The sequence below is a fragment of the Dermochelys coriacea genome, chromosome 12 (assembly GCF_009764565.3).
Source record: "Dermochelys coriacea isolate rDerCor1 chromosome 12, rDerCor1.pri.v4, whole genome shotgun sequence".
Lineage (NCBI taxonomy): Eukaryota > Metazoa > Chordata > Testudines > Dermochelyidae > Dermochelys > Dermochelys coriacea.
Window position 1 is genome coordinate 23,501,786 of NC_050079.1, and position 27,310 is coordinate 23,529,095.

At 39.8% G+C, this 27,310-nt stretch overlaps 1 protein-coding gene across 1 annotated transcript; it reads right to left on the reverse strand.

Annotated features, from left to right (window-relative positions):
• Window positions 1–26,990, reverse strand: SLC7A9 (solute carrier family 7 member 9). The gene is given in 15 exon segments (XM_038368911.2): window positions 1–1,171; window positions 2,542–2,583; window positions 2,586–2,715; window positions 3,687–3,781; window positions 3,784–3,838; window positions 4,714–4,810; window positions 5,557–5,660; window positions 6,942–7,065; window positions 14,714–14,758; window positions 15,466–15,565; window positions 16,015–16,140; window positions 16,844–17,086; window positions 18,412–18,559; window positions 24,761–24,889; window positions 26,841–26,990. Coding segments are annotated over 14 exon segments (1,479 nt in total). The 5' UTR covers window positions 24,866–24,889; window positions 26,841–26,990; the 3' UTR covers window positions 1–1,106.
• Window positions 26,991–27,310: the final 320 nt, after the last annotated feature.

Here is a 27,310-nt window from a genome sequence, read left to right on the forward strand (position 1 = left end):
TTTGTGTAGGGGAGCCTCTTCTGTCAGGACTGCTGATTCCCCCTGAAGAATACCAGTTACTTAGTCTTTTGACACTCAGGGCCATTGGTTTGGCCCTCAGACTCTAGATTAGCATGTAACAATCCATTGTGACAGTTGAGCCTACATCAACTATCAGAGGAGCACCCTCAGTCCTCTGCTCCTGAGGGAAGCTTTAGCACTCCACCTCCAGGTACCTAACCTACTCCAGAATCTGGGTGACCTTTTCTGACTGATAGTTCTAGAAACAGATTTCTTCCTCCTCCTTTTTTCTTTTAGCATATCTTTGAATATATCCTAGTGGGTTTCAACAAGCTATATTCCAACAAGCTATATTCCACTCCTTCATCAGCCATCTCTGAGTGGACCTTGAGCCCTTTGTGGAGGCAGATTTTGGATGTAAAGTACTTCAAGCTGCATCTTGGGAAAACCCACCTCCTTGTTTAGAATATTTTTTGCATTGTCTGCTTACTGTTTTGTACTTCCAGCAGGATGGAAGGAAAGGGGAACAATCAACAAAGGAAATTTACTCACTGTTTTCCAGTGCATGCCTGCAACCCTCACTTCCTGCTTTCCTTGTCTTTTCATCTGGCGATTTCCAGCTTTTGACCTACCTGACAGGTTAAGGTTGGAGTCAGCCTAATATAAACTTAGGCTATCACTATACTTTTCCTCTGTTTTTCGTGGTAGATCATGCTATAAATTCTTCCAGCAGGGTGGCAGAAGAGGAGGGATTCTGACAAACTCCTTTACTGGTGAATGAATTTCTCTTTATTCACCACTACTATAGCTGAAAACAGTTCCTATTATGTATGTGCAATCTGTTAATATGTTAAGTTCACCTTAAGATATTAGCAGAGTAGCAGTCAAAACAATGAAGCCATCCAGATCTAGATAGAATTCCATGCACAGAAAACGTCTTATTCTCATATGTTAAGATAATATTTAAAACATTTATAAATTGTTGCAAAAATAAAACTGCACATTAGGATGAACAAGTCTGAATTTAGCAAACAAACATTCAGACTATTCAGGCTGCCCCCAAACATTATGGTACTTAAAAATAGACTACTGGAAATCAAATCTTTTTATTCATGAACTTCCTCTGGTGGAACAACTTCTAGAAGCATCTGAAGGTGCATGGTGATGGGCCCTGAAAATAAGTTACTGTGGTTAGAGATGTTTAACACAAGTTTTAAAAGTCCTTTGGCAATGTTAACTATATATTTTAATTCAAGTTTACACCATTTCACTAACTGAGTGTAATGTTGCATGCATAAGTATTTATTTCCCCCACTCTACAGATGGGGAAGACAAAACTTGCCCATGACCCAAGAGTAAATTGGTAGCAGATTTGGGACATAGGTGCTGAAACTGCAGCACACCCTGGCTTGAAGTGGTTTCCGTCATATACAGGGTTTACAGTTTGGTTCAGTGGCTCTTAGTACCCCCACGTACAAATTGTTCCAGCACCCCTGATTTGGGATGTGAATTCAGAAATTCCAGGTTCCCAGTTTTGTGCTCATTATAGTAGACTACACTGCCTTTCATTATGTAATATAAAGTAGCTTTAGTTTTGTGGACAGATGGATTTTTTTTAATGAATACCAATAATGTTGTGGGATTTATATCCTCTTAAAACCAGTCCTCCTTTCCCTTTTAGTAGTGTCTCATTGCATCTTTCATCTCCCCCATAAAATAGATAGGAGTTGTACTTTTAAAGAAGACTACAAGTCACCTCATAAACAGACCTGCAGGGGCACTGCTAAAATATATTCATTTTCCTCTCACTTTTTAGCACTGTTTCATACAGCAGTAGATCAAAGCACACTATGGAACTTTGAGTGCATTGTAGCAGGGTCCACATGTCCAATCAGTGCATGGTAAACTATTGCATTGTATATTTACCTCCCAGCTTGCCGCACACTTAACCCTCTGTACTCAAGCCCTAAGGCTGTCATTTTAGTTTCCATTTCATGCTGTTAATTTTGTCTTTGTTAGACTGATTGTGAAGATACTAAGTCTTGAAAGAGATCTGAGTGCAAGGTAAGTGCCAGAACAGAAAACAGGTAGGTGTGTTTAAAGTCACTTCAGTTACTGGCCAGGGCATTTCAAATATATTTCGACTTCTAAATTACAAGATTTAAAATGATATTGCAATGGAAACTTAAGCTATTTACATAGCCTTTGCACTGATACACTGATAGTATCACTTTTCTTCAAAGCATTTTATGAACTAAATCTCATCAAATCTTTTATTATCTCAATTTTTTTTTTTTTTACACAGGAAGAATCTGAAGCAAAGATATAATGTGCCAAAGAGCTCTGATTAGAATTCAATAGCTCCTAGCAATGTTTGCTATGCTTATATCAAAAGATCATGCCTCTCTCTCAATGTAAATTAGATGTGATGGTTGAATATAAGAATTTTTACTCAGGGGAGAAAGAAGTGGTTGCTACTAAATTAGGAAGGTATCCTGTCGTATGCCTTATTTAATGGAAATCTATAAAATATATACTTACTTGATATTTTTTGAGCCCAGTTGAATTTAAAATGAATGAAAGGACATAAAATATAAGTCCTCCAAGCATAAATAAAACACAGTAGAGATATGCCCATTCGGGTTCACTGATGATTGGAGCCAAAACTAGTAAAACGGAAACTATTGTCACTAAGATGGGAATGACAATAGGTATCTGTAATAGACAAAGCATAAAAGTATTCAGCAAATTCTGTGGCCATTTTTCCTTGATATTGTGTACCTTTACTACATATCTTGTTGAACGTGAGAAGTTACTTTTACTGCCTTGTTTCTGATTTTTTAAAAGAATATTCAGAAGAGAGTTCAGGAAATTAGTGGAGCGGTTGAGAGGGTCAGCAGCAGCAGAGGGTCAGTTTGGCTATGTCACAGACCAGACCACTCTGGCTATGCTGTTGGTCCCAATGCTAGAACTGTAATGAATTCACTGTGAATCTGAACCTCAATAGGATGAACTCCTCCAGAAGAGTGTTGCCCCAAACTCATTCTGACCTATCACGGCACTCTGATTGCAGCCTCCCAACCTTCTTCAGTATCTGCAGCTAGATTTCTTTTCTTTTTCCCCAGTTTCAGAGTAGCAGCCGTGTAGTCTGAATCTGCAAAAGAAAAGGAGTACTTATGGCACCTTAGAAAGTAACAAATTTATTTGAGCATAAGCTTTCGTGAGCTACAGCCACTTTATCGGATGCATGCCTCTGATGAAGTGAGCTGTAGCTCATGAAAGCTTATGCTCAGATAAATTTGTTAGTCTCTAAGGTGCCACAAGTAATCCTTTTCTTTTTTCCTTTCCCCCCTCACCCTTTCACTGTGGCAGACAGCAAGGTGTGTCAGTATGGACAAGATGCCAAGACTGTACTTCTCTGACCCTCTGCCTGTCTCTCTGTTCAATCTCAAGGGAACAGCAAAAGGAACTATACTAAGTAGTAGTTTCCTGAGACAAAGTGATCTTCAGAGGAAGGGGATTGACTTACCAGTATGTGTTTCAGTATTCCAAACTCCCTGGACAGTTCATGCTTTCATGTTAATGGGAGGAGGAATACCAGTAGTGGAGAGCCACTTTTCTTACCATCATGAGGACCATGACTGGTTCATTTTTATTATGTTTAGAAATGTATTCTAGTACTGAACTTACCTTGATGGTCTTTTGAGCTCTTTTCTTGTAAATCTCATAACTATGAGTGCAAATACAGTCAAACCATAAAATATCCAGACAGCAAAACTAAGTAGTTTATGAGTGTATTAATGTCTCCAGGGATGATATAAATAATGGCAATGGCACCCTAAAATAAAATACGAGAATTAATGTGGTCCTTGATAAAAGATGGTCAGTGTAGAAAGGAAGACTGGAGCTCTCACTTTTATGGAGGGTACAGGTTTACATTCAAACTGATCCCATATGCAATGAGTATACATGGTTTTTGCTCTACTTTGTGGTGAAGATTCAGCAACAATTCAGCATACTTGGCACCCTTTCCTGAGAATGGCCTGATCCTGCAAACGTGTGCTTAATTTTGAGTATGAGTAATTCCATTGAAGTCATGTATGAATTTCAGTATGCACATAAGTGCTTTCAAGATACGTACCAAGATGATATAAATCTTCTTTCCTGCTTGTATAAACCTACTTGCTAAGCATGATGAAGTGTTTGTATTGATGCTACATATATACATAACGAATCTCTCAAATTTATGACAGTATGTCTAACACCTACTTTACAGGCATGAAAGTTTGCAGGAGAAAAAATTCCTAGATTTCTTGTATTCACAGAAATCCTGGAGTGAGCCAGTTTGACCATCAAGACAACTTTACTCTACATAGCTGATTTTCATTGTCAGTACCCTACTTCTTCCCTTAAACTGAAAGAGTTGCATTTTTACATTCCAATTCTATGAACTTTAAAACATGGAGAATTTGCATCTGGTATGGAGTTAAATTCAAGTTGAACTGTTTTTATGTATTACATAGCTGAAATATTCTTTTATAAATCAAAGACTATTTCCCTGTAGATGTAACCATATGTGCATGAAAGTATGTGTAGGGATAATACGTTGAGGTCACCATTGTGCCATTTGAAGAGCCAAAGTAATTTCAGATCTGAGTATTTTTGATTTTTTTAGCTGAAAGTTTTATTTCTTTGCTTAGCATTCATACTTACATAAAATATGATAGCAGGTGCTGGGGTGAAACGTTTAATACTAATGTAAGACAGCACCTTTAGCATGTGCCCTTCACGACCTGCTACATAAACAAGTCTGACAAAACAAAAACATATGTTAATCTGATTAGTGTAGCATATACAAAGATTCAAGTGGCTCTATTTTTCAGATAACTCCGAATACTTAATATTCTTCACAGACACCATTTAACTATTAATATAGATGTCTTTTATATGGCTACATCTAACTAAGTAATATCTATATATACCTCTCAAGTGCATCAAGCCTAATTTAATATTTTCTAGAGTGTAGGGAACAGTCACACAGGTTGTGAAGGAGGAATTATAACTGCTTTCAAAATTCCATTGAGCACAGAAGTGAAACTGGTTCATTAATTCAAAGCAAACCATTGTTTTCCTCTCCCTTAAAAAAAAATCAGAGAATTTTCAGCACAAATGTAATTCACATAGTATGATTTTAGGGATTTAGAAACCCTTGTGAAGTATGAGGTTTGGCAGACCTCTCAAATATTTGTACACGCACAAAACTAGTTCAAGTTATAACCTCTTTAATTTTGATTTTCAGGTGACTTATTTTAAAGAACTTTTTTAGCTGAAAGAAGGTACTTGGTTTACAGGCATTTTAGGAAAATGTTAATCCTTATGTTCTAACTTTCTCAAACTTTCATAGCTACTGGTCCTTGCTGAGAATGGGCTACATGACTAAGTTTGCAGGTATTTTGTTCAATCATTTGTTCAAATTAAATCCTAGACTCAGAAGACATTATATAACTTTCACATGTAAATCCAATTATGTATTTGCTATTTAGAGTTGAAATTTACCTGCCAGCAGTAAAACACGTCCCATTGGCTGCTCCAATTGTAGAAAAGGCCACAAAGAGAGGAACTATCCAAGAAGCTGGATAAAGGACCCGATCCCCAAATGTCTGGGACATAGAGGATTAAAATATAGACACATTAATATAATATGTATAATTTTTCCACTTTGTAGTGTGTTCACTGGTGTGGGAACCATCAGATATACAGTAAATGAACTTTTAAAATATATTTTACCTTTCAAAAATCAATATTAATATAATTTTACATAAGCTATAATTTTATCAAAAATTATTTTGCAAACTATATACAATAATTATTTCACCTACCACTCTAATGAAAGAACCTTGACTACTAGAACACAATAGTTGTGTTGCTATGACCCAATACTACTATACAGCAGTTTAAGACAAGAATCTTAAGGGTATCACATCCAACTGAAAGTAGGGGGAATTTAGATACTGAACATGTCAAACTGGAATCTGATCAAGATACCAGCACTAGCATCCTTACTTTTGCCAAAAGTGGCATGGAAACTTAAATATAGGTGAGGCTCAGGGCCTCTCTTACGTGTCTTATCACCAATGCCCACTAGCACTCCTTCCTAAGTACCCTATGTTTTCTGGGTAACCTACCATCCTGCCCTGACATTGCTTAGCTTTTAAGATCAAATGAGATATTTCTGCAGGCTTATATTGTCAGTGTTGATCGAATTTGATCAATTTAATAGTAGCTGATGTAATACCATTGATATAACTTAATAATATGTTGATAGGGACCCTCAAGACTAGTAATCCTAAAATCAGACTACCTTGCTGTGTTTTAAGTAAAGATGCATATACATTACACCAATCTCTGCTCTGCAGCCATATTGAAGTACACCAGAATCCAGCTCTCTAAAAGCAGGATTCCATTTGCTTGTACAGTGTTCATTGGTATATGGAATATTTCTGCATGAGTGCTCTTCTTCACTGTGCTGTGCATGCAGAATGCAGCATATCATGAATTGTTTGTTCTTTTTCCCCAGAACTAACATAGAGATGGGTACAACCGGGGATTCAGATGTTTACCAGTGAAAATAAAATTGTCATATGTACCCCTCACAAACACTTTGTGGAGTAAAAGCATCACTAATCTGCAAATACACTGAAGATTTCCTGTAGAAGATGTCTCATACATACTAAATTGTCACTTTCTACAAACTAATTTCAGAAAGATACTTTTACCTCTGTGACATAATTAAAATGTTGATAGAGTTTACAAATTTACAATGGTACTGAAAAATTCTTTCCTGAAAACTAAGAAAGTTAGGATTTTTTTATGATTTGGACTCAGCAACAAAAATAGTGTCTCACTTGATACTTCTAATCACAAAATGAAAAGTGGCTTACCACAGCGACTGCCTGGGACTGCAGAAGTTCTGTTGAAGTCATTATTGTGAAATATGAAATATTAATCAGAACATAGCAAACTGAAACCAATGGGATTCCAATGATTATAGAAAGTGGTAGATTTCTACAGAATGTAAAAACATAGTATCAGCATTTCTAAACCACTAGGCAGCTTTATTATAATGGACTGTAGGCACTTTCCTATTTCAGTTCAAATTTAGGATTCTAAAAAAAAGTCACAGGTATCTTAACTAGTAAATATTGTATATGAACCATGTTAAGACTGAAAGATCACTGTTCAGGACAATCACATTTTAGGAATTCAGTACCTGTGTTACTTATGCTATCTGGATGATTAAAATTGAGGAATTTTTAAAATTTAAATTCCTTTTTCACCATTTATGCTATTTGTTCTCATTTTTCACTAAGTTGAGTAAAGTGCAATTCCAGTTGGGTATTCCTAGTATATATACTTTCTAGTTCTCATGTAACAACATATTAGTTATTCACTCATAGGATTGATGCAAAGGTGAGTCACTACTTCATACAAATTGGATCTGATTGTACCTGACCCACACGTATCTGGTAGAGCAGATCAATGCTGTGTGCGCTCTGACTAGAATAATTACTTGATTTTCACAACTGCAGGGGAATGGGTAAATCCCCTGCTCCCGTTTATATTTCCATTTAAAAGCAAACATTTTTGTTCCTCTTACAATTTGATAAAATCTGTTTTTACAAATTCTACATTTACAGGAATTCCTTTTTGCAGACAGTACCAAGTAATCCATACTGATGGCTCCTCCTCTTTCTGCAGGTGATTGGCAGGCAGCTGATAAGTCAGAAGAAAAGGAGAGTCCTCTTCCACACGGACAGAGTAGTGTTACTGTGCATAGAGCCTAGTTTCTGTTTTGCCTTATGTATGAGGAGCATGATGTGCAGCTCCTAGCAGGGGCTTTCTTTCTTAGGAAGATGCATGCATCAGTGTCATCAATGACATCTTCATCTTATGGACCCACGGGAAGGTCCTTGAAGAATTCTACCTGGATTTCAACAATTTCCAACCCACCATCATCCTCAGCCTGGACCAGTCCACACCAGAGATCCACTTCCTGGACATTACAGTGCAAATAAGTGATGGTCACATAAACACCACCCTATACCGGAAACCTACTGACCACTATACAGCAACTCCTCACTTAAAGTCATCCCAGTTAACGTTGTTTTGTTATGTTGCTGATCAATTAGAGAACATGCTCATTTAAAGTTGTGCAATGTTCTCTTATAATGTTGTTTGGCAGCCACCTGCTTCGTCCACTGCTTGCAGGAAGAGCAGCCCGATGCAGAGGGGGGGGAAGCTTGGAATCAGGGTGGGCCAGCAGCCCCCTATCAGCTCCCCTCTCCCTTAAGTTCCCTGTACTGCAGCCTCCCAGCAGGCTATCAATTGCTGACAGTTCAGGTGTCCCTCCCCCCACTGCTGTGTGCTGCTCCTGCTCTCTGCCTTGGAGCTGCGCTCGGGAGCCTCCTGCTTGCTGTGTGGGGGTGGGGAAAGAGAGGTGCTAATGTCAGGGTGACCCCATCCCCTTGCTCTTGGGTCCCCTCCTCCGTACCTTATCTCCACAGGGGAAGGGGCACGACAGGGCTCAGGACAGAGGGCGCTTGCTGGTAGCAGCTGCTGTCTCACCTTCCTGATCTACTTGAAAAGGCAGGGTACTTAAAGTGGGGTCAGCGTACTTAAAGGGGCAATCTGCATCTCTCTCTCACACTGTGTGTGTGTCTGTCTCTCTCTCTCTGCCATGCTGTCTCCCCTCCCTCCATTCATGCTGCCTTGTAGCGTGTGAGGCTACATTAACAATGTTTTAACTCTTGAGGGCTCAGGTGAGTGCTAGTTCATCATTTAGCAGTAAGGCATTCCCTGGGAAATATGCCACCCTCAGACTCCACCACCTCAACCAAGCTTCACATTCATTGTTGTTGTGTACAGTATTAAATTGTTTGTTTAAAACATATTCTTTTTGTGTGCATAAACTGTAAATATATATAGTGACGGGGTAAGGCCTGATGGCTATAGAAAAGTAGTGAGAGACGCATATGGGCGTGCGTGTCAGGAGCTGTAGGAGGAAGCTGCGCTGTTGAGGAATTGAGCAGTACAAACTATTCCGGGTGCAAGGAAAGAGGCCCTGAGGTAACGGTGAAGTAGATATTGGGGAAGTGGGCCAGGGAATTGTATGCATCCTATTTCCGAAAAGCTACTATAGTTGCTACTATTAGGGTCCCTGGGCTGGAGCCCAGAGTAAAGAGTGGGCCTGGGCTCCTCCCCTGATTTAATCACTGAGACTGGGAGATAATAGAGACTGTGCGAGGGAGGGTTGCTTCTCCTCACCTCCCGTGCTGGTTTATGATGAAAATGGCTCAGTAGGCTGTGACCCTTGCCTCAAGAGAGAGAAGAGCTACGTGGAGGGTGACAGTGATCCTCTGAGGCTAGAAAAATCCACCAAGAAGCACGGGACCAATGGAGACAAGGACAGAGCTTTGTTGCTGTGTGTATGTCTGTCTGTCTGTGTGTAAATTTAAAAAAATATATAAAATAGTCTTTTGTCTGGCAAAAAAAAATTTCCCTGGAACATACCCCTTCCCCCCATACATTAATTCTTATGGGGAAATTGGATTCAGTTAACATTGTTTCGCTTAAAGTAGCATTTTTCAGGAACATAACTACAACGTTACGTGAGGAATTACTGTACTTATCTACATGCCTCCAACTTCCATCCAGAACACATCACGTGATCCATTGTCTACAGCCAAACCCTAAAATACAACCAAATTTGCTCCAACCCTTCTGACGGAGATAAACACCTACAAGATCTTTATCAAGCATTCTTAAAACTAAAATACTCACCTGGGGAAGCGAGGAAACAGATTGACAGAGCGAGATGGGTACCCAGAAGTCTCCTACTACAGGACAGACCCAACAAGGAAAATAACAGAACACCACTGGCCATCACATACAGCCCCCAGCTAAAACCTCTCCAGCACATCATCGATATACAACCTATCCTGGAAAACGATCCCTCACTCTCACAGACCTTGAGAGGCAGGCTAGTCCTTGCTTACAGACAGCCCCCCAACCTGAAGCAAATACTCGCCAGCAACTACACACCACACCACAGAAACAGTAACCCAGGAACCAATCCCTGTAACAAACCTTGTTGCCTACTCTGTCCCTATATCTACTCTAGTGACACCATCAGAGGATCTAACCACATCAGCCACACTATTAGGGACTCAATCACCTGCACATCTACTAATGTGATATATGCCATCATGTGCCAGCAATGCTCCTCTGCCATATACATTAGCCAAAACGGACAGTCTCTACGTAAAAGAATAAATGGACACAAATCGGATATCAGAAATGGTAACATACAAAAGCCAGTAGGAGAACGTTTCAATCTTCCTGGACATTCTAAAACAGATTTGGAAGTACCCATACTTGAACAAAAAAACTTCAGAAGCAAGCTTCAAAGAGAAACTTCAGAACTAAAATTCATTTGCAAATTTAACACCATTAATTTGAGCTTGAATAGGGACTGGGAGTGGCTGACTCACTACAAAAGCAAATTTCCCTCTCCTGGAATTGACACCTCCTCATCAATTATTGGGAGTGGACTACATCCACCCTGATTGAATTGGCCCTGTCAGCACTGGCTCTCCACTTGTGAGGTAACTCGCTTCTCTTCATGTGTCCGTATAATAATGCCTGCATTTGTAATTTTCACTCCATTCACTTCACTTTACTCTGAAGAAGTGGGTTTTTACCTACGAAAGCTTTTGCTCAAATAAATCTGTGAGTCTTTAAGGTGCCACTGGACTCCTTGTTGTTTTTGTGGATACAGACTAACACGGCTACTCTGATACTATTCTAAATTCAATAATCCTGGTTAATCCAGTATATTTTTAGAATTTTGGCGCAGAGGTTTTTTCCGTCCTAGTTCAACTGATTGCTACTGACATTTAGACATCACTCATATGGATTACTGGGGCTACTTGCTGCAAAAAAGGCATATTGTCCCCTATCTGTAAAATTGGTCTCTGGGAGAGTAGCTCCAGTAGTCCATATGCCCACCTAATCATTGTTCCACATAGTTGGTGTTGATGATAACCAGTTCTGTTAGTGAATTAATTTTTGGGAAGTCACTCTCCTGGTTCTTGTGTGTACTAGAAGGTGGGAGCTGCCTCTTTCTGTACTGGCTGGCTGCCTGTCAATCACCCGTGAAGAGAAGTCAGGGTTATTAGACTTACGCTTTGAGAAACCGATTTTCCAGGACGATAAATCTTTTTTTAAAATGATCATTAATGTAACTATTGTGCACTCTTTAGATTTTTTAGGAGAGATTAGGAAGATAAGAAGATTGATGCATGTGTCTCTAGACCTGCGATTACTTCTGAATTAAGTTTTGGTAGTTTCTCTTGACTTTAGTGCACAACTTCTCACTTCTAATGGGAATTGTGTATATGCATTCAAGGGAATGATAAGTCTGTATTCGGGCAATTTTCTATACTATAGAGGGGCTTTCCCCACTATTTATTTATTTCTATAACAATAAGATTGAAACGTCCCTGAAATCTGTGTGGATGCTAATCAGAAATTAAATACTCTATTAAATCCAAAGTAGCAGTCAGTAAGGGGCTGGAAAAGAATTAATTAGGAACCACCTGATCAACATTCTCTACAGCAAACAGGGAAAGATTAAGAATGAGCTCTCAAAACTGGATACTCTCATAAAGAACCAACCTTCCACACAAACTTCCTCGTGGCTGGACTTTACAAAAACTAGACAAGCCATTTACAAAACACACTTTGCTTCTCTGCAAAAGAAAAAGGACACTAAGCTATCTAAACTACTATATGCCACAAGGGGCCACAACAATGGTTCCCGTAACCCACCCAGCAATATTGTTAATCTATCCAACTATCCTCTTAGCCCAGCAGAAGAATCTGTCCTATCTCGGGGCCTCTCCTTTTGCCCCTCCACCCCCACGAACATGATACAGTTCTGTGGTGACCTAGAATCCTATTTTCGACGTCTCAGACTCAAGGAATATTTCCAACACACCTCTGACCAACATATTAACCCACAGAGACCTTCTGCCAACACTACAAAAAGAAGGATTCTGGGTGGACTCCTCCTGAAGGTCGAAACAGCAGCCTGGATTTCTACATAGACTGCTTCCGCCGACGTGCACGAGCTGAAATTGTGGAAAAGCAGCATCGCTTACCCCATAACCTCAGCCATGCAGAACACAGTGCCATCCACAGCCTCAGAAACAACTCTGACATCATAATCAAAAAGGCTGACAAAGGAGGTGCTGTCGTCATCATGAATAGGTCGGAGTAGAACAAGAGGCTACTAGGCAGCTCTCCAACACCACTTTCTACAAGCCATTACCCTCTGATCCCACGAGAGTTACCAAAAGAAACTACAGCATTTGCTCAAGAAACTCCCTGAAAAAGCACAAGAACAAATCCGCACAGACACACCCCTGGAGCCCCGACCTGGGGTATTCTATCTGCTACCCAAGATCCATAAACCTGGAAATTCCTGGACGCCCCATCATCTCAGGCATTGGCACCCTGACAGCAGGATTGTCTGGCTATGTAGACTCCCTCCTCAGGCCCTTCGTTACCAGCACTCCCAGCTATCTTCGAGACACCACTGACTTCCTGAGGAAACTACAGTCCATTGGTGATCTTCCTAAAAACACCATCCTAGCCACTATGGATGTAGAAGCCCTCTACACCAACATTCCACACAAAGATGGACTACAAGCCATCAGGAACAGTATCCCTGATACTGTCACGGCTAACCTGGTGGCTGAACTTTGTGACTTTGTCCTGACCCATAACTATTTCACATTTGGTGACCATGTATACCTTCAAATCAGCGGCACTGCGATGGGTACCCACATGGCCCCACAGTATGCCAACATTTTTATGGCTCACTTAGAACAACGCTTCCTCAGCTCTCGTCCCCTAATGCCCCTACTCTACTTGCGCTACATTGATGACATCTTCATCATCTGGACCCATGGAAAAGAAGCTCTTGAGGAATTCCACCATGATTTCAACAATTTCCATCCCACCATCAACCTCAGCCTGGACCAGTCCACACGAGATCCACTTCCTGGACACTACGGTGCTAATAAGCGATGGTCACATAAACACCACCCTATATCGGAAACCTACTGACGGCTATTCCTACCTACATGCCTCTAGCTTTCATCCAGATCATACCACTCGATCCATTGTCTACAGCCAAGCGCTACGATATAACCGCATTTGCTCCAACCCCTCAGACAGAGACAAACACCTACAAGATCTCTATCATGCATTCCTACAACTACAATACCCACCTGCTGAAGTGAAGAAACAGATTGACAGAGCCAGAAGAGTACCCAGAAGTCACCTACTACAGGACAGGCCCAACAAAGAAAACAACAGAACGCCACTAGCCATCACCTTCAGCCCCCAACTAAAACCTCTCCAACGCATCATCAAGGATCTACAACCTATCCTGAAGGACGACCCATCACTCTCACAGATCTTGGGAGACAGACCAGTCCTTGCTTACAGACAGCCCCCCAATCTGAAGCAAATACTCAACAGCAACCACACACCACACAACAGAAGCACTAACCCAGGAACCTATCCTTGCAACAAAGCCCGTTGCCAACTCTGTCCACATATCTATTCAGGGGATACCATCATAGGGCCTAATCACATCAGCCACACAATCAGAGGCTCGTTCACCTGCGCATCTACCAATGTGATATATGCCATATATGTGCCAGCAATGCCCCTCTGCCATGTACATTGGCCAAACTGGACAGTCTCTACGCAAAAGAATGAATGGACACAAATCAGACGTCAAGAATTATAACATTCAAAAACCAGTTGGAGAACACTTCAATCTCTCTGGTCACTCGATCACAGACCTAAGAGTGGCTATACTTCAACAAAAAAGCTTCAAAAACAGACTCCAATGAGAGACTGCTGAATTGGAATTAATTTGCAAACTGGATACAATTAACTTAGGCTTGAATAGAGACTGGGAATGGATGAGTCATTACACAAAGTAAAACTATTTCCCCATGGTATTTCTCCCCCCCACTGTTCCTCTGATATTCTTGTTAACTGCTGGAATTAGCCTACCTTGCTTGTCACCATGAAAGGTTTTCCTCCTTTTCCCCCCCTGCTGCTGGTGATGGCTTATCTTAAGTGATCACTCTCCTTACAGTGTGTATGATAAACCGATTGTTTCATGTTCTCTGTGTGTGTGTGTGTGTATATAAATCTCTCCTCTGTTTTTTCCACCAAATGCATCCAATGAAGTGAGCTGTAGCTCACGAAAGCTTATGCTCTAATAAATTTGTTAGTCTCTAAGGTGCCACAAGTACTCCTTTTCTTTTTGCGAATACAGACTAACACGGCTGCTACTCTGAAACGTGCATTCTCTGTATTCTTTGCATTGTGGAGTCATGAAAATAAATAAATAAAGATGATTCACAAGTATACAATATTGAATGTAAAAAACAGAATAAATGCTAATGAAATTATTTCTTTGTGAACAAGCACTAAAACTTTTGAGTGCCCAGTTCTTAACCAGAGAGAGAGTAAAATATGCAGCTGCTATTAAGACTTCTATTGATCCGATTGTGGCATTAGAAATTGTGTCTTTTTCGCTTTCTAGGTTGTCTTTTGGTTGTCTCACCTGTAAGGATTTTTAAGTTCTTCTGTAATGTAATTGAGTTGATTCCTGCAAAAAATCCATTAGCATAATGTTACTGGTAATCCGATCCTGAAATGCCAAATTACTTGAAAATCAGGTCTTTATTTCTGACATCACTGCTGCTGCTATTCCACCTCTAACAATTAAAAAAAAAAAAGAAGTAAACTAGATAAGCTCCTTAACTTAACCAAAGCATATGACTTGGAATTAGATCTGGGTTCTATACCCAGCTTAACCTCTCTATGCCTCACTTTCCTCATCTGTAACATGAGATGAATAATGTCAATGGCATTGCAAGGTTTAGGGGTTTGGATTTTTTTGTAAGTACTCTGAGTAGAAGAGGCTGTAGCATAGTGTGCTGTTAAAGTGTATTGCTCAGGTAATGTGTAATTGTCAAAATGTAAGAATCTATCTAGAGTTTTGCCAGCAAGTCAGACAAATAAACTGCTTGGATTAATGCCAGGTTTTCAACAAAGGTCACATGCCACAAGGCTGCTTGTGACCTCCACAAGGTCTGGAAAACGTGAATCTTTTCTAATAAAAACATTTGTATGCCAGCTACAAACCTTAGTGCTAGGGTGACCATATTTCCCAAAGGGAAAATGGAACACCCCCAGCTGTTCACCCGAGTGTGGGGCTAGCATCTCCACTCCACTCCCCCCCCATGTTTCTCTGCACCGCTTCCCAGTTAGACTCTTAAATAGTAACTGATAACAGTAATAAAAAAATCTTACCATCCATCATAGGCCCAGAGTCCATTATAAAATGCCAAACTGATAGAACCAACAGAAATTTTAGCATCATTGAAAGAATTTTTAAAATTTTCTGTTTTTCCTGCAAATGAAAAAATTGATATTGAAATGTGCTGAGGCAAAATGAAACCGTTGCTTTCATTCAGTGGTGACATTTCATTATCAAATTTTATTTTGTATATAAAAAATGACAGTTTGACAGTTAAAGTGAACACTTAAATAGTAATTTTTTTCTAATTGGTCTGTAACCATGAATTTTTCCTCCAGAACACTTTCCAGTTTATTCTGTTTAATCACTAAGAGTCTGATCCTGAGTGGTTGAGTGCCCTGAACTCTCATTAAAATCAGTAGGAGTTGAGGGCAGTCAACAGGATCTGGTATCAAAACCATATTAAATTAAAATAATCAGATCATTGCTTGTTTGCTTTGTTTTCCAGTGAATAATCCAGTAGCAAGTCATGGCAGAAACAAAAGTACTCTCTAAGTTACAGTACTATATTTGTAAATCGAAAACAACAAAAATTAAATTACCTTGTGCAAGGAGAACAAATCCACATACAATAATGATCATAACAATGATCATTTTAGCAGCAGTGAAAAAATTTTGAACATAGCTCCCCAACTTCACACTCAGTGAATTCACTGTGGTAATAATCACTAGGGGAAATAAAAAAAAATATTTCTCAGTTTAAATGCCATAAATCATAGAACTATAATAATTGAGTTTAAAGGAACATTCACAATATATTTTTTTATCTTGGGTTCAGACACCCAAACCTGTGTATCTTGATTCTTTCTTATATTGGTTTGTAAATTCCATGTAATTATTGCAATTTCCTGCATTTGATGGATTGTTCTAAAGAATGAGAACAATTTTCTGAAACTGAGGAATTTCTTGGCAGTCTCTCTCGAAAAATATTTTTAAAAGTTGGGATAACTTTTGATCTAGAAAAGAAAATATAAGCTTGGACCATTTTTTCTTTTCATGTTTTCCCACAGAGACACATGTTTCTGATCTATACATCCTATTACTGAGTTTGAGCTAACTGCGTAAGGAAGAAACCTGATTGTTTAGACCTTCTAACCCCAGAAGCGAAGCTTTCTTTAAGTTTAAACCCACCCTTCCTATCAGTGTTATCAGAGACATTAGATATATTAGTATTAGTCATTAAGTCTAGCCTTCTTCCAATGCAGAATTGTTCCCACTTATACAGTTTTCTTTCTGATTTTCTAGTGATTTATGCATACTAGATTTTAATATTTAAAAGATGACGCTCCTACTACTTTCCTGGAAAAATAATTCATGAACGCTACACAGTTTCATAACTCAGCCCCTTTAAAAAAAAAATAGGGATCTTACCAATGGCAACGGCTGCAAGACACTTAATGACTACTACAGGTGGCTCACAGCCTGGATAAAAAGGCACTGCAGCATATTCTGCAAAGGTGAGACAAATGATAGCAAATGAACTGGGTTTGATGACCAATAAACTAGTCCAGGAAAACAAATATGCCGGAATAGGACCAAATGCTTCCATAAGGTAAGGATATTCTCCCCCTGATTTTGTGATCATTGTGCCTAGCTCAGCAAAACATAGTGCACCTGAACAAAAAGAAGAAATCCGGTTAATAGTCAAGTACTTTTAGTTCATACATTTCTTTAAGCTGTTTGGTTTTAATTAGCTCATTAAATTTTATAATATAAAATTAAGGAAATGGCTATAAACACATGCTGTATTTCATTATATTTGTGTAACATCACAAGTAAATAGTAACTGAATTTTTAAAAAAAAATATAATTTGCCAGAGGCAGTTCCATAATTTAGAAAATTATTGAAAACTAACAAGTTACTGATTAGATCTTATAGTTATGAGTGCCTAATTTGGGACTCTTTGCAGACTCAATTTGTAAACAATTCTTGCTAACTTAACTATGTTTAGTTGCTTAGAACTGAATGCAATATTCTGGACCTCCTCGCTCCATGATGTCTGTATAATTAGTTCAAAATTGCATTGTAATTTTTGCTCATTTATCTTATTAGAAACTCGTGGCTTATTTGCTTTACATTATAGCAAACTCATTTTAAATTGTTATGTATTCAGAATTTGAATATGTAACATGAAACTTACTCCTAACCTATTCTTTTGGATTAATTCCTTGTTTTTTAAATCCTTTATTATATTGGACTTTCAGGTAGTTTAAGATATCTTTGGCAAATATTTCTATTTTAGTTTTCTGTTTAGAAACTCAGAATTCTATTAGGAAACAACAGCCTAAAGGAAAACTGCACCCAGTACTGCTCAGTAGTTTGAAAACTCAGGAAAAAAAGCAGCACAAGTCACAATGCACAAGGAGGGGTTGCTTTCAAATACAGTTGGCATTTCTGAACTTATTGCTCATGGATGGCAACTTGCTGAAAGTTGCATCACTTTTTCTCTAAAGCCCAATAATAAGAAACTATAAATTTAAGGCCAGTTTTCATGTTTAACATTTTATATAAATATTACCTTCTTATGGCCAAATTCCAAAAACTAGCCTCTAATTTTGCGCCTGCAAACATGCTTTGTACAATGAAATTGTGGAGTAGGTATACACTATAGGCCTGCTTCTGCTCCCATTGAAATTACTGGGTTATTTTGCCGTTGACTTCAATGGGAGCAGAATATGTCTTGTTTGTGCTCCCATGTGGTGGGATATGCAAAATAGGAGGCTAGATCTAAAGGTCAAGTAAAAATTTGACTTTTACAATTTTTTTTCTAATACTTAATGTTCTTTAAACTGTTTAATTTGTGGTAAGTTTTTGCCCAGCCACTGGGGACAGTGGCTGGCTAGCATTTTGGTTTTATGTGAGCAGAACCATCTAATTTTCACAATGGAATACAGGAGGAAAACTGGAAATATAAAAACTTTTCCTTTCTTTTGCTTACCTAATGTAGAAAGAATTCCGCAGGCTGCCCAGATGACTAAACAAGGCCCCACAGCTCCAACACTGGCAAGTACCGACTTTGGAGAAATAAAGATGCCTGAACCAATAATTGTACCAACAATAATGCAGATCCCACTGATCAGGCCCACCTTGAAATGAATGAGATATTCCAGTAAGGTAACTTAATATGAACTTCTTGTGCTGTTTTATCTTATGTGGTTAAATGAGAGAGAACAGTCACCATTAGTAATTTTTCTGGCACCACACATGCAGCTTCTTTTTTATTGATCTATTGAGAGACATGCACACAACTTAACTGCATATCTGCTATTTTTAGGACATGTTCACATGCCATAATACAGCATAATGGCCATCTTTCTCAAAAACATAATATGACCTTGTGTATCTAAACAGATGCAATAAACTGAAATGACAAAAGACAACAGTAGACCTCAGTGATTGTTGGCAAATATACATGGGCCATAGATCACTGCTATGCAAAATAGGTTTGAATTTATTCATCAGGCTTGTGTTTTTAGAATAGCTCTGAAATTGCTTATGTAATTTGAGATGCTTTTTGTTTTAAACAAGACGTATGTTATACTCTGTTTCCTAGTACAAAGCACACATCATATTGATAGTTGTCAGCATTTACTATAGAAGAATAGGGCCATGCTGAGGGAAAATAAAAAAAATTAGAGAGTTGTGCTCAGTTGATGAGAGTAATTAGTTACTAGTTTGTGGAATCAGAAACCTACATGGTTAAAATTCTAAGAAACCTGAACAGATCCTGTCAGACAAGACATAGATATTAGTTTTGGTCAGTGGAATTTACTAACTTTGCTCTCCTCTGATATCAGAGTGGGCATTACAATAACTCCTCACTTGAAGTTGTCCTGGTTAACCTTGTTTCGTTGCTGATCAATTAGGGAACATGCTCATTTAAAGTTGTGCAATACTCCCTTATAACATTGTTTGGCAGCTGCCTGCTTTGTCCACTGCTTGCAGGAAGAGCAGCCTGTTGCAGCTAGTTGGTGGGGGGCTTGGAACCAGGGTGGACCCGCAGCCGCCCTATCAGCTCCCCTAAGTTCCCTGTGCAGCAGCTGCCCAGCAGACTACTAATTGCCAGCAGTTTAGCTGTCCCTCTCCCCACTGCCATGTGCTTCTCCTGTCCTCTCCCAAGAGCCTCCTGTTTGCTGTGCAGGGGAGGGAGGAAGAGGGGTGCTAATGTTAGGGTGTCCCCCTCCCCCCTACTCCTGTCCCCTGGTTACCCCATCTCCATATAGAGCAAGGTGGGGACAGGACAGGGCTCAGGAGGAGAGAACTTTCTGGGGCAGCTGCTGTCTCAACTTCCTGATCTTTTTAAAGGCAATATACTTAGAGTGGAGTCAGCGTACTTAAAGGAGCAATGCGCATCTCTCTCTCTCCCAGACACAGGGTGTGTGTTTCTGTCTGCCATGCTATCTCCCCTCCCTCCATTCGTGCTGCCTTGTAGTGTGTGAAGCTACATTAAGAGCAATGTGTTAACCCTTGAGGGCTCAGCTGAATGCTAGTTCATCATTTAGCAGCAAGGCATTCCCTAGGAAATATCCCACTCTCTTCCACCCTCTAACTTTACCACCTCAACCAAGCTTCACAATCATCATTGCTGTGTACAGTATTAAATTGTTTGTTTAAAACTTATACTGTGTGTGTGTACTTGTGGCACCTTAGAGACTAACAAATTTATTAGAGCATAAGCTTTCGTGAGCTACAGCTCACTTCATCGGATGCATTTGGTGGAAAAAACAGAGGAGAGATTTATATACACACACACAGAGAACATGAAACAATGGGTTTATCATACACACTGTAAGGAGAGTGATCACTTAAGATAAGCCATCACCAACAGCAGGGGGGGGAAAGGAGGAAAACCTTCCATGGTGACAAGCAGGTAGGCTAATTCCAGCAGTTAACAAGAATATCAGAGGAACAGTGGGGGGTGGGGTGGCGAAATACCATGGGGAAATAGTTTTACTTTGTGTAATGACTCATCCATTCCCAGTCTCTATTCAAGCCTAAGTTAATTGTATCCAGTTTGCAAATTAATTCCAATTCAGCAGTCTCTCATTGGAGTCTGTTTTTGAAGCTTTTTTGTTGAAGTATAGCCACTCTTAGGTCTGTGATCGAGTGACCAGAGAGATTGAAGTGTTCTCCAACTGGTTTTTGAATGTTATAATTCTTGAAAACAACAGAACGCCACTAGCCATCACCTTCAGCCCCCAACTAAAACCTCTCCAACGCATCATCAAGGATCTACAACCTATCCTGAAGGACGAGCCATCGCTCTCTCAGATCTTGGGAGATAGACCAGTCCTTGCTTACAGACAGCCCCCCAGTCTGAAGCAAATACTCACCAGCAACCACACACCACACAACAGAACCACTAACCCAGGAACCTATCCTTGCAACAAAGCCCGTTGCCAACTCTGTCCACATATCTATTCAGGGGATACCATCATAGGGCCTAATCTCATCAGCCACACTATCAGAGGCTCGTTCACCTGCGCATCTACCAATGTGATATATGCCATCATGTGCCAGCAATGCCCCTCTGCCATGTACATTGGCCAAACTGGACAGTCCCTACGTAAAAGAATGAATGGACACAAATCAGACGTCAAGAATTATAACATTCAAAAACCAGTTGGAGAACACTTCAATCTCTCTGGTCACTCGATCACAGACCTAAGAGTGGCTATACTTCAACAAAAAAGCTTCAAAAACAGACTCCAACGAGAGACTGCTGAATTGGAATTAATTTGCAAACTGGATACAATTAACTTAGGCTTGAATAGAGACTGGGAATGGATGAGTCATTACACAAAGTAAAACTATTTCCCCATGGTATTTCTCCCCCCCCCCCACCCCCACTGTTCCTCTGATATTCTTGTTAACTGCTGGAATTAGCCTACCTGCTTGTCACCATGGAAGGTTTTCCTCCTTTCCCCCCCCTGCTGTTGGTGATGGCTTATCTTAAGTGATCACTCTCCTTACAGTGTATATGATAAACCCATTGTTTCATGTTCTCTGTGTGTGTGTATATAAATCTCTCCTCTGTTTTTTCCACCAAATGCATCCGATGAAGTGAGCTGTAGCTCACGAAAGCTTATGCTCTAATAAATTTGTTAGTCTCTAAGGTGCCACAAGTACTCCTTTTCTTTTTGCGAATACAGAAGAACACGGCTGCTACTCTGAAACCTGTGTGTGTGTGTATGTGTATATGTGTATATATATTTATAAATAAATATAAAATATATGTATAAATATATAAATATAAAATATATTTATAAATATAAAATATAGTTTTTTGTCTGGTGAAAAAAATTTCCCTGGAACCTAAACCCACCCCCCCCCATTTCCATTAATTCTTATGGGGAAATTGGATTTGCTTAACATCATTTCTCTTAGTCACATTTTTCAGGAACATAACTACAATGTTAAGCGAGGAATTACTGTATAAGGGCAGGTAAACTTAAAAGTAAATATTTGAAATTGAGCTATTATATGATCTTTTGCTTACCCCATGGCTACTGGTTGCTTTACTGACAAGGAGACAAGCAGACTTTTGATGTGAGGCAGAGCCTGGCTAATACAGATTTCTCCCTCCCATGGAAATTGGATAATTTGTCACCATTCTAACAATTTCACAGCTGATAATTATAGTAGAAACATGGGACTGTGAGCAGATCTTAAGCTGAGTGCTGCTACATTTCTCTACAAATCTAATCTGTCCATTGAACAGAATGCACAGAAACCTTTCCCTGATACTGCGTTCCATAGTGGCTACTTTCAGACCAAGAATATGTTCTGTCATAACTGGGTAGGATTCCATTTAGTTTCTGTATCTTGATCATGCTACTGAAATGGAAGATTTTTACTCATTGGATTTTGGCTAGAGTCAACAGTTTTGGTGGATAGTTAAGGAACATGGAATCCTAACATACTGCTCCAGCATGCCTGTTTTGTGATGTTCAGGGCCAAAAAAACCTCTTTGCAATCCTGTTACTTTCATTTACTTTGTCTTCTATTAAGTGAGAACAAAATGCTATTAAAGTTTTCCTTATATTGTTACTGTTGTCTGCAATAAAAAGCCACGTGTAAGATCCTGTGATGTTTTCCAAACATCAATCAGACATACTGGCCAGTACTGAATTTTTCTCACATTGCAGTATTTCAGGATTATCTCTTGTTCTATCTAACAGCTGACAATCTACAATTAACTTAAGGATGATTACAGGCACTTTGCTTATTTGTTTGCAGCATTAAAACTGAACTTGTTAACTGCATAATTTACAGCTTACAGTGTGCTACGCATTCACCTTTACCCTTACTAACTGCAGTTATGTCTTCAGTGGGGAGCAGAACAAACAGGTATGTATATATATTATAGGAAAGTATATATCTCTAAAAGAGCACCCCCCCATGCTTGTTTCTCATGTGAAACTTATTGCACACCAACTATTAAATGGTATAAGCACTGTTTGGAGTATTGTAATATACATTATCAATTTGTAACCATTGACACTAGAAAAATGTGAGTTGAATACTGTGGTTTTTGTATTAGTATGCAGCTTTCTGGAGGTGGCAAAGGTGGAAATGTTTAACTTTATAGCCAGATTGACTTTAACACTTCAGTCTTCTCCAGTATTATATCCATATTTTGAGAATTCTTAGCTTTTGCCGGTGTTTGAAGCGAATAGCCATACCTTTGCTAAATACTAATCTTGCTTGAAGGATGCAAGTTGTGCAGTACCAGGCTTGTTACAAGTTAAAGGGTCTGATCTTGCTAAGTACTGAGTGCTCTCAACTCCTATGAAGTGGACAATGGAAGTTGAACTTACTCAGCATGGGGCTCAGGGCAGGGAGGAGAGGTTCAGGGTGCGGGCTCTGGCCCAGTGCTGCTTACCTGGAGCAGCTCCGGGGTGGCAGCAGCATGCATCGGGGCCAGGGCAGGTTCCCTGCCTACCCTGGCCTCACATTGCTCCAGGAAGTGGCCGGTACTACATCCATGCAGCCCCTGGGGGAGGGGGGCAGAGGGCTCCACGCGCTGCCCTTGCCTGTGGGTACCTCCCCCGAAGCTCCAATTGGCCGCAGTTCCCCATTCCTGGCCAATGGGAGCTTCGAGGGAGATACCCCCAGGCAAGGGCAGTGCATCGAGCCCTCAGCCCCCCTTCTCCCAGGGGCCACAGGGATGCAGTGCCTGCCGCTTCCCGGAGTGGCACGGGGCCCGCAGCACCACGGAGGTGGCAATTCCGCTAGCTGGATCCAAAGCCCTGAGGGGTCAGATCCCGCCCGCGGGCCGTTCTTTGCCCACCCCTGAGTTAGATGAACACACACTTTTTTTTTTCTTGTAATCAGTGGGAACTTTGATTTAGAGCTAGAGCTGGGAGACAACAATTTTGAGACTTCAGAAGTTTTCCTGTTCCACATCAGACCTAAACCTTATACATGTTTTAGAGAGAAGGAGGGAGAAAGAGTCACCTAAATAGACAAAAAGAAAAGGAGTACTTATGGCACCTTAGAGACTAACAAATTTATTAGAGCATAAGCTTTCGTGAGCTACAGCTCGCTTCATCGGATGCATTGCTGTAGCTCACGAAAGCTTATGCTCTAATAAATTTGTTAGTCTCTAAGGTGCCACAAGTACTCCTTTTCTTTTTGCAAATACAGACTAACACGGCTGCTACTCTGAAACCTAAATAGACAGTAGCCTGGGATGTGGGAAACCCAGTTTCAAGTCCCTTCTCTACTTGATTTGGAGTAGGGACATGAAACCTGAGTCTCCTTCACCCCAGATAAGTGCCCTAAACGCCAGGCTGTGTGTCTTCTTCAATCTCTCATGTTGGAGTTGTTCCACTTCACATCAGTAAATATTCATTGTGTCAGAGAGAGGATTACTATATACTCAAATGGCTAGAGCTTTCACGTGGGATATCAGAGAGACAGGTTCAAGTCCCCAATCCAAATCAGGAAGAGAGGGTCTTTAAATCTGGGTCTCCCACATCCCAGATGAGTGCCCTAACCACCAGGTTATTGGCTATCCTGAGGAATGTCTCAACTATACGGGCTTGAGAAAGTTTCCCAGCAAAAGTTTTATTAAAAATAGATACATTCCCATGAAAATTGTTGGTTTTGATGAATCGGCATTTTCTGCCAGAAAATGTTGTTAGAAAATTCTCGACCAGTCCTATTTATTACTAACACAGAAATCAGCCACAACCTCACTGAAATACTTATGCTTCTCTGTTACATTTAGCATTGCTATACAACCCTCTTATTAAGGTAAATATTTTAGAAAACATTCTTGCCTCTTTCTGTAGATTCATAGTTTTGGATTCTTTACTTTGGATGGATTGTTCATCTCTTTCCCTGTTAGTCTCTCCTTTTCGTTTTCTCATGTTTTCTTCACCCATTTGACTTATTAGATGTTGAGATATCTATAGATATTAAACAGAACTAACAAATATTTAGCTTTATTTTACTATTATATACCATCAGATCAATAGACCAATATGAATTGAAACATTTTACAAAAATTTAATCTATTTTTCCCCATAGCAGTAAAAACTCATTTTTTAAAACGGTAGATGCACAAACTTGTGCCTATTGGTACATCTCCTTTGCACCTTCAATTACCACCATTAACAGTTAGATGCACAAGTTAGTTCAAGATTCATGGTAATTGGGCACTCAACTAGGCACACAAATGTGGACTATGTTGTTTTCCAGAATGTTTAAGTAACTGTGACAAAGCTCTGTCCTTGCCTCCGTGGGTCCCGCGTTTCCTGGCGGATTTCGCTGGCCTCAGAGGCTCAATGTGACCCTCCACGTAACCCTTCTTTCTCTAAAGACAAGGGTCACAGTCTACTGAGCCATTTTCATCATAAGCCAGCGAGGGAGGTGAGGAGAAGTTATCCTTCTTTTCACATTCTCTGTTGTCTCCCAGTCTCAGTGATTAATCAGGAGCAAGGGTTGGGGGGGGAGCCCGGGCCCCACCCTCTACTCCGGGGTGCAGCCCAGGGACCCTAATAGTATCAGCTATGGTAGCTGACCTTTTAGAAACATGACATGTACAATTCCCTGGGCTACTTCCCCCACAGCAGCCCTCAATTCCTCAAGCTCCACTTCACCCTTACCTCGGGGCCTCCTTCCTTGTGCCTAATATGATGTGTACTACTCAGCCTCTCCAACAGCGCAACTTCTTCCCACAGCTCCTGACATGCACACCTACCTGACTAACTGGGAGGCTTTTAACTAGTTTCAGCCAGCCCCTGATTGGCTTCAGGTGTCCCAATCAACCTAGCCTTCTCCCTGCCTTCTGGAAAGTTCTTAATTGGGCCCAGGTGTCTTAATTGACCTGGAGCAGCTGCCATTTCACTTACCTGGTACCAGGAATTTGTTTAGCCTGGAGCTAATATATCTATCTCCCACTATTCTTCCATAGCCATCTGGCCTTGCCCCATCACATAACATATTGTCAACTGATGAAGCAAGATGCAATTTAGGAGAGATCAGATTCTGGTACTCCCAAACCTAGTCAAGTAAAAATTCCAATCTGATCCTAAATCTAAATTTCTGGAAATCAAAATGTTGAAGATAATTTTGCAGTTGTACTTTAATACATTTAGTGTCTGTTGTTTTAACTACCCACGTTTCCTGGTCAGTGTTTTGTATATGGTGAATAATACTATATAGCGGTTCTATAGTACTTTAAATATAAGGTGATCAGACTTCCCAATTTTATAGGGAAAGTCCTGATATTTGGGGCTTTGTCTTGTATAGGCACCTATTTCTTACCCCTCCCGTCCCCAGGGTCCTGATTTTTTGTTTATACTTGCTGTCTGGTCACCCTGTTTAAATATTCAAAACACTGTGCCAGTAGTAACTACTTCAGCTCAATGATCCAAAAAAGTTTTTCACGAGAAGGTGTTAGAAATCAAAAGACTGCTTCTGCGTGTGATTACCTATAGCAGCAATAAGAAAAGGAGTACTTGTGGCACCTTAGAGACTAACAAATTTATTAGAGCATACTGAGCTGTAGCTCACGAAAGCTTATGCTCTAATAAATTTGTTAGTCTCTAAGGTGCCACAAGTACTCCTTTTCTTTTTGCGAATACAGACTAACACGGCTGCTACTCTGAAACCTATAGCAGCAATGTCTGTTAAGAAACACTTAGTCTGCTAACCTGATGGACTAGTTAAAAAAAGCACCAAATAACTGTAATTGACCCAATTAAATAGTCAGGCTTCAATGAAAATGTTGCCTGCATAAGGATTGCAGGACTTGGGCCCTCAGATCTTATTACAATTCTGTGCCTTACTCCCTACCTGAGAGAGAACTTCATTGAGAATATTAGTCTAAAACATTTTTTAGAAATGTGTACTTACCTTATTTCTTTGTATTTGTTTGTCATAAATCTGGCCACAGAGCTCTTGGTGTAGCGTGTTTCTGCACCGCTCCAGTTAGATTTAAGAGTTAATCAGCAGGGAATGTCATGTCTGAAGTCTGAATATCAGAAGAGGAAGAATCTTAAGTACAGAGGTTATAGAAGGTAATTATTAAACAAAAACAAATTATTAAACAAGAAGCTTTGAGATATGAATCAAAGGTAAACCAACAGCCCAATTGGTTTGTAAAAATCTCATTGGTTTGATCCATTTCTTTGTACAAATTGTTTCTATTAATGTTTTGCCAGCATTTAAGTATTTTATTACATAGTGAGAGTGATCTGAGATTCTGGTAAATTAAGGGGTTTTTGTTTGTTTGTTTGTTTGTTTGTTTGTTTGTTTTGCAAGTGCCAAGGTCTTTCTAATTCATAAACTTCGGGGAAAGAGAATTTTGGAAGTGATTATTTTAC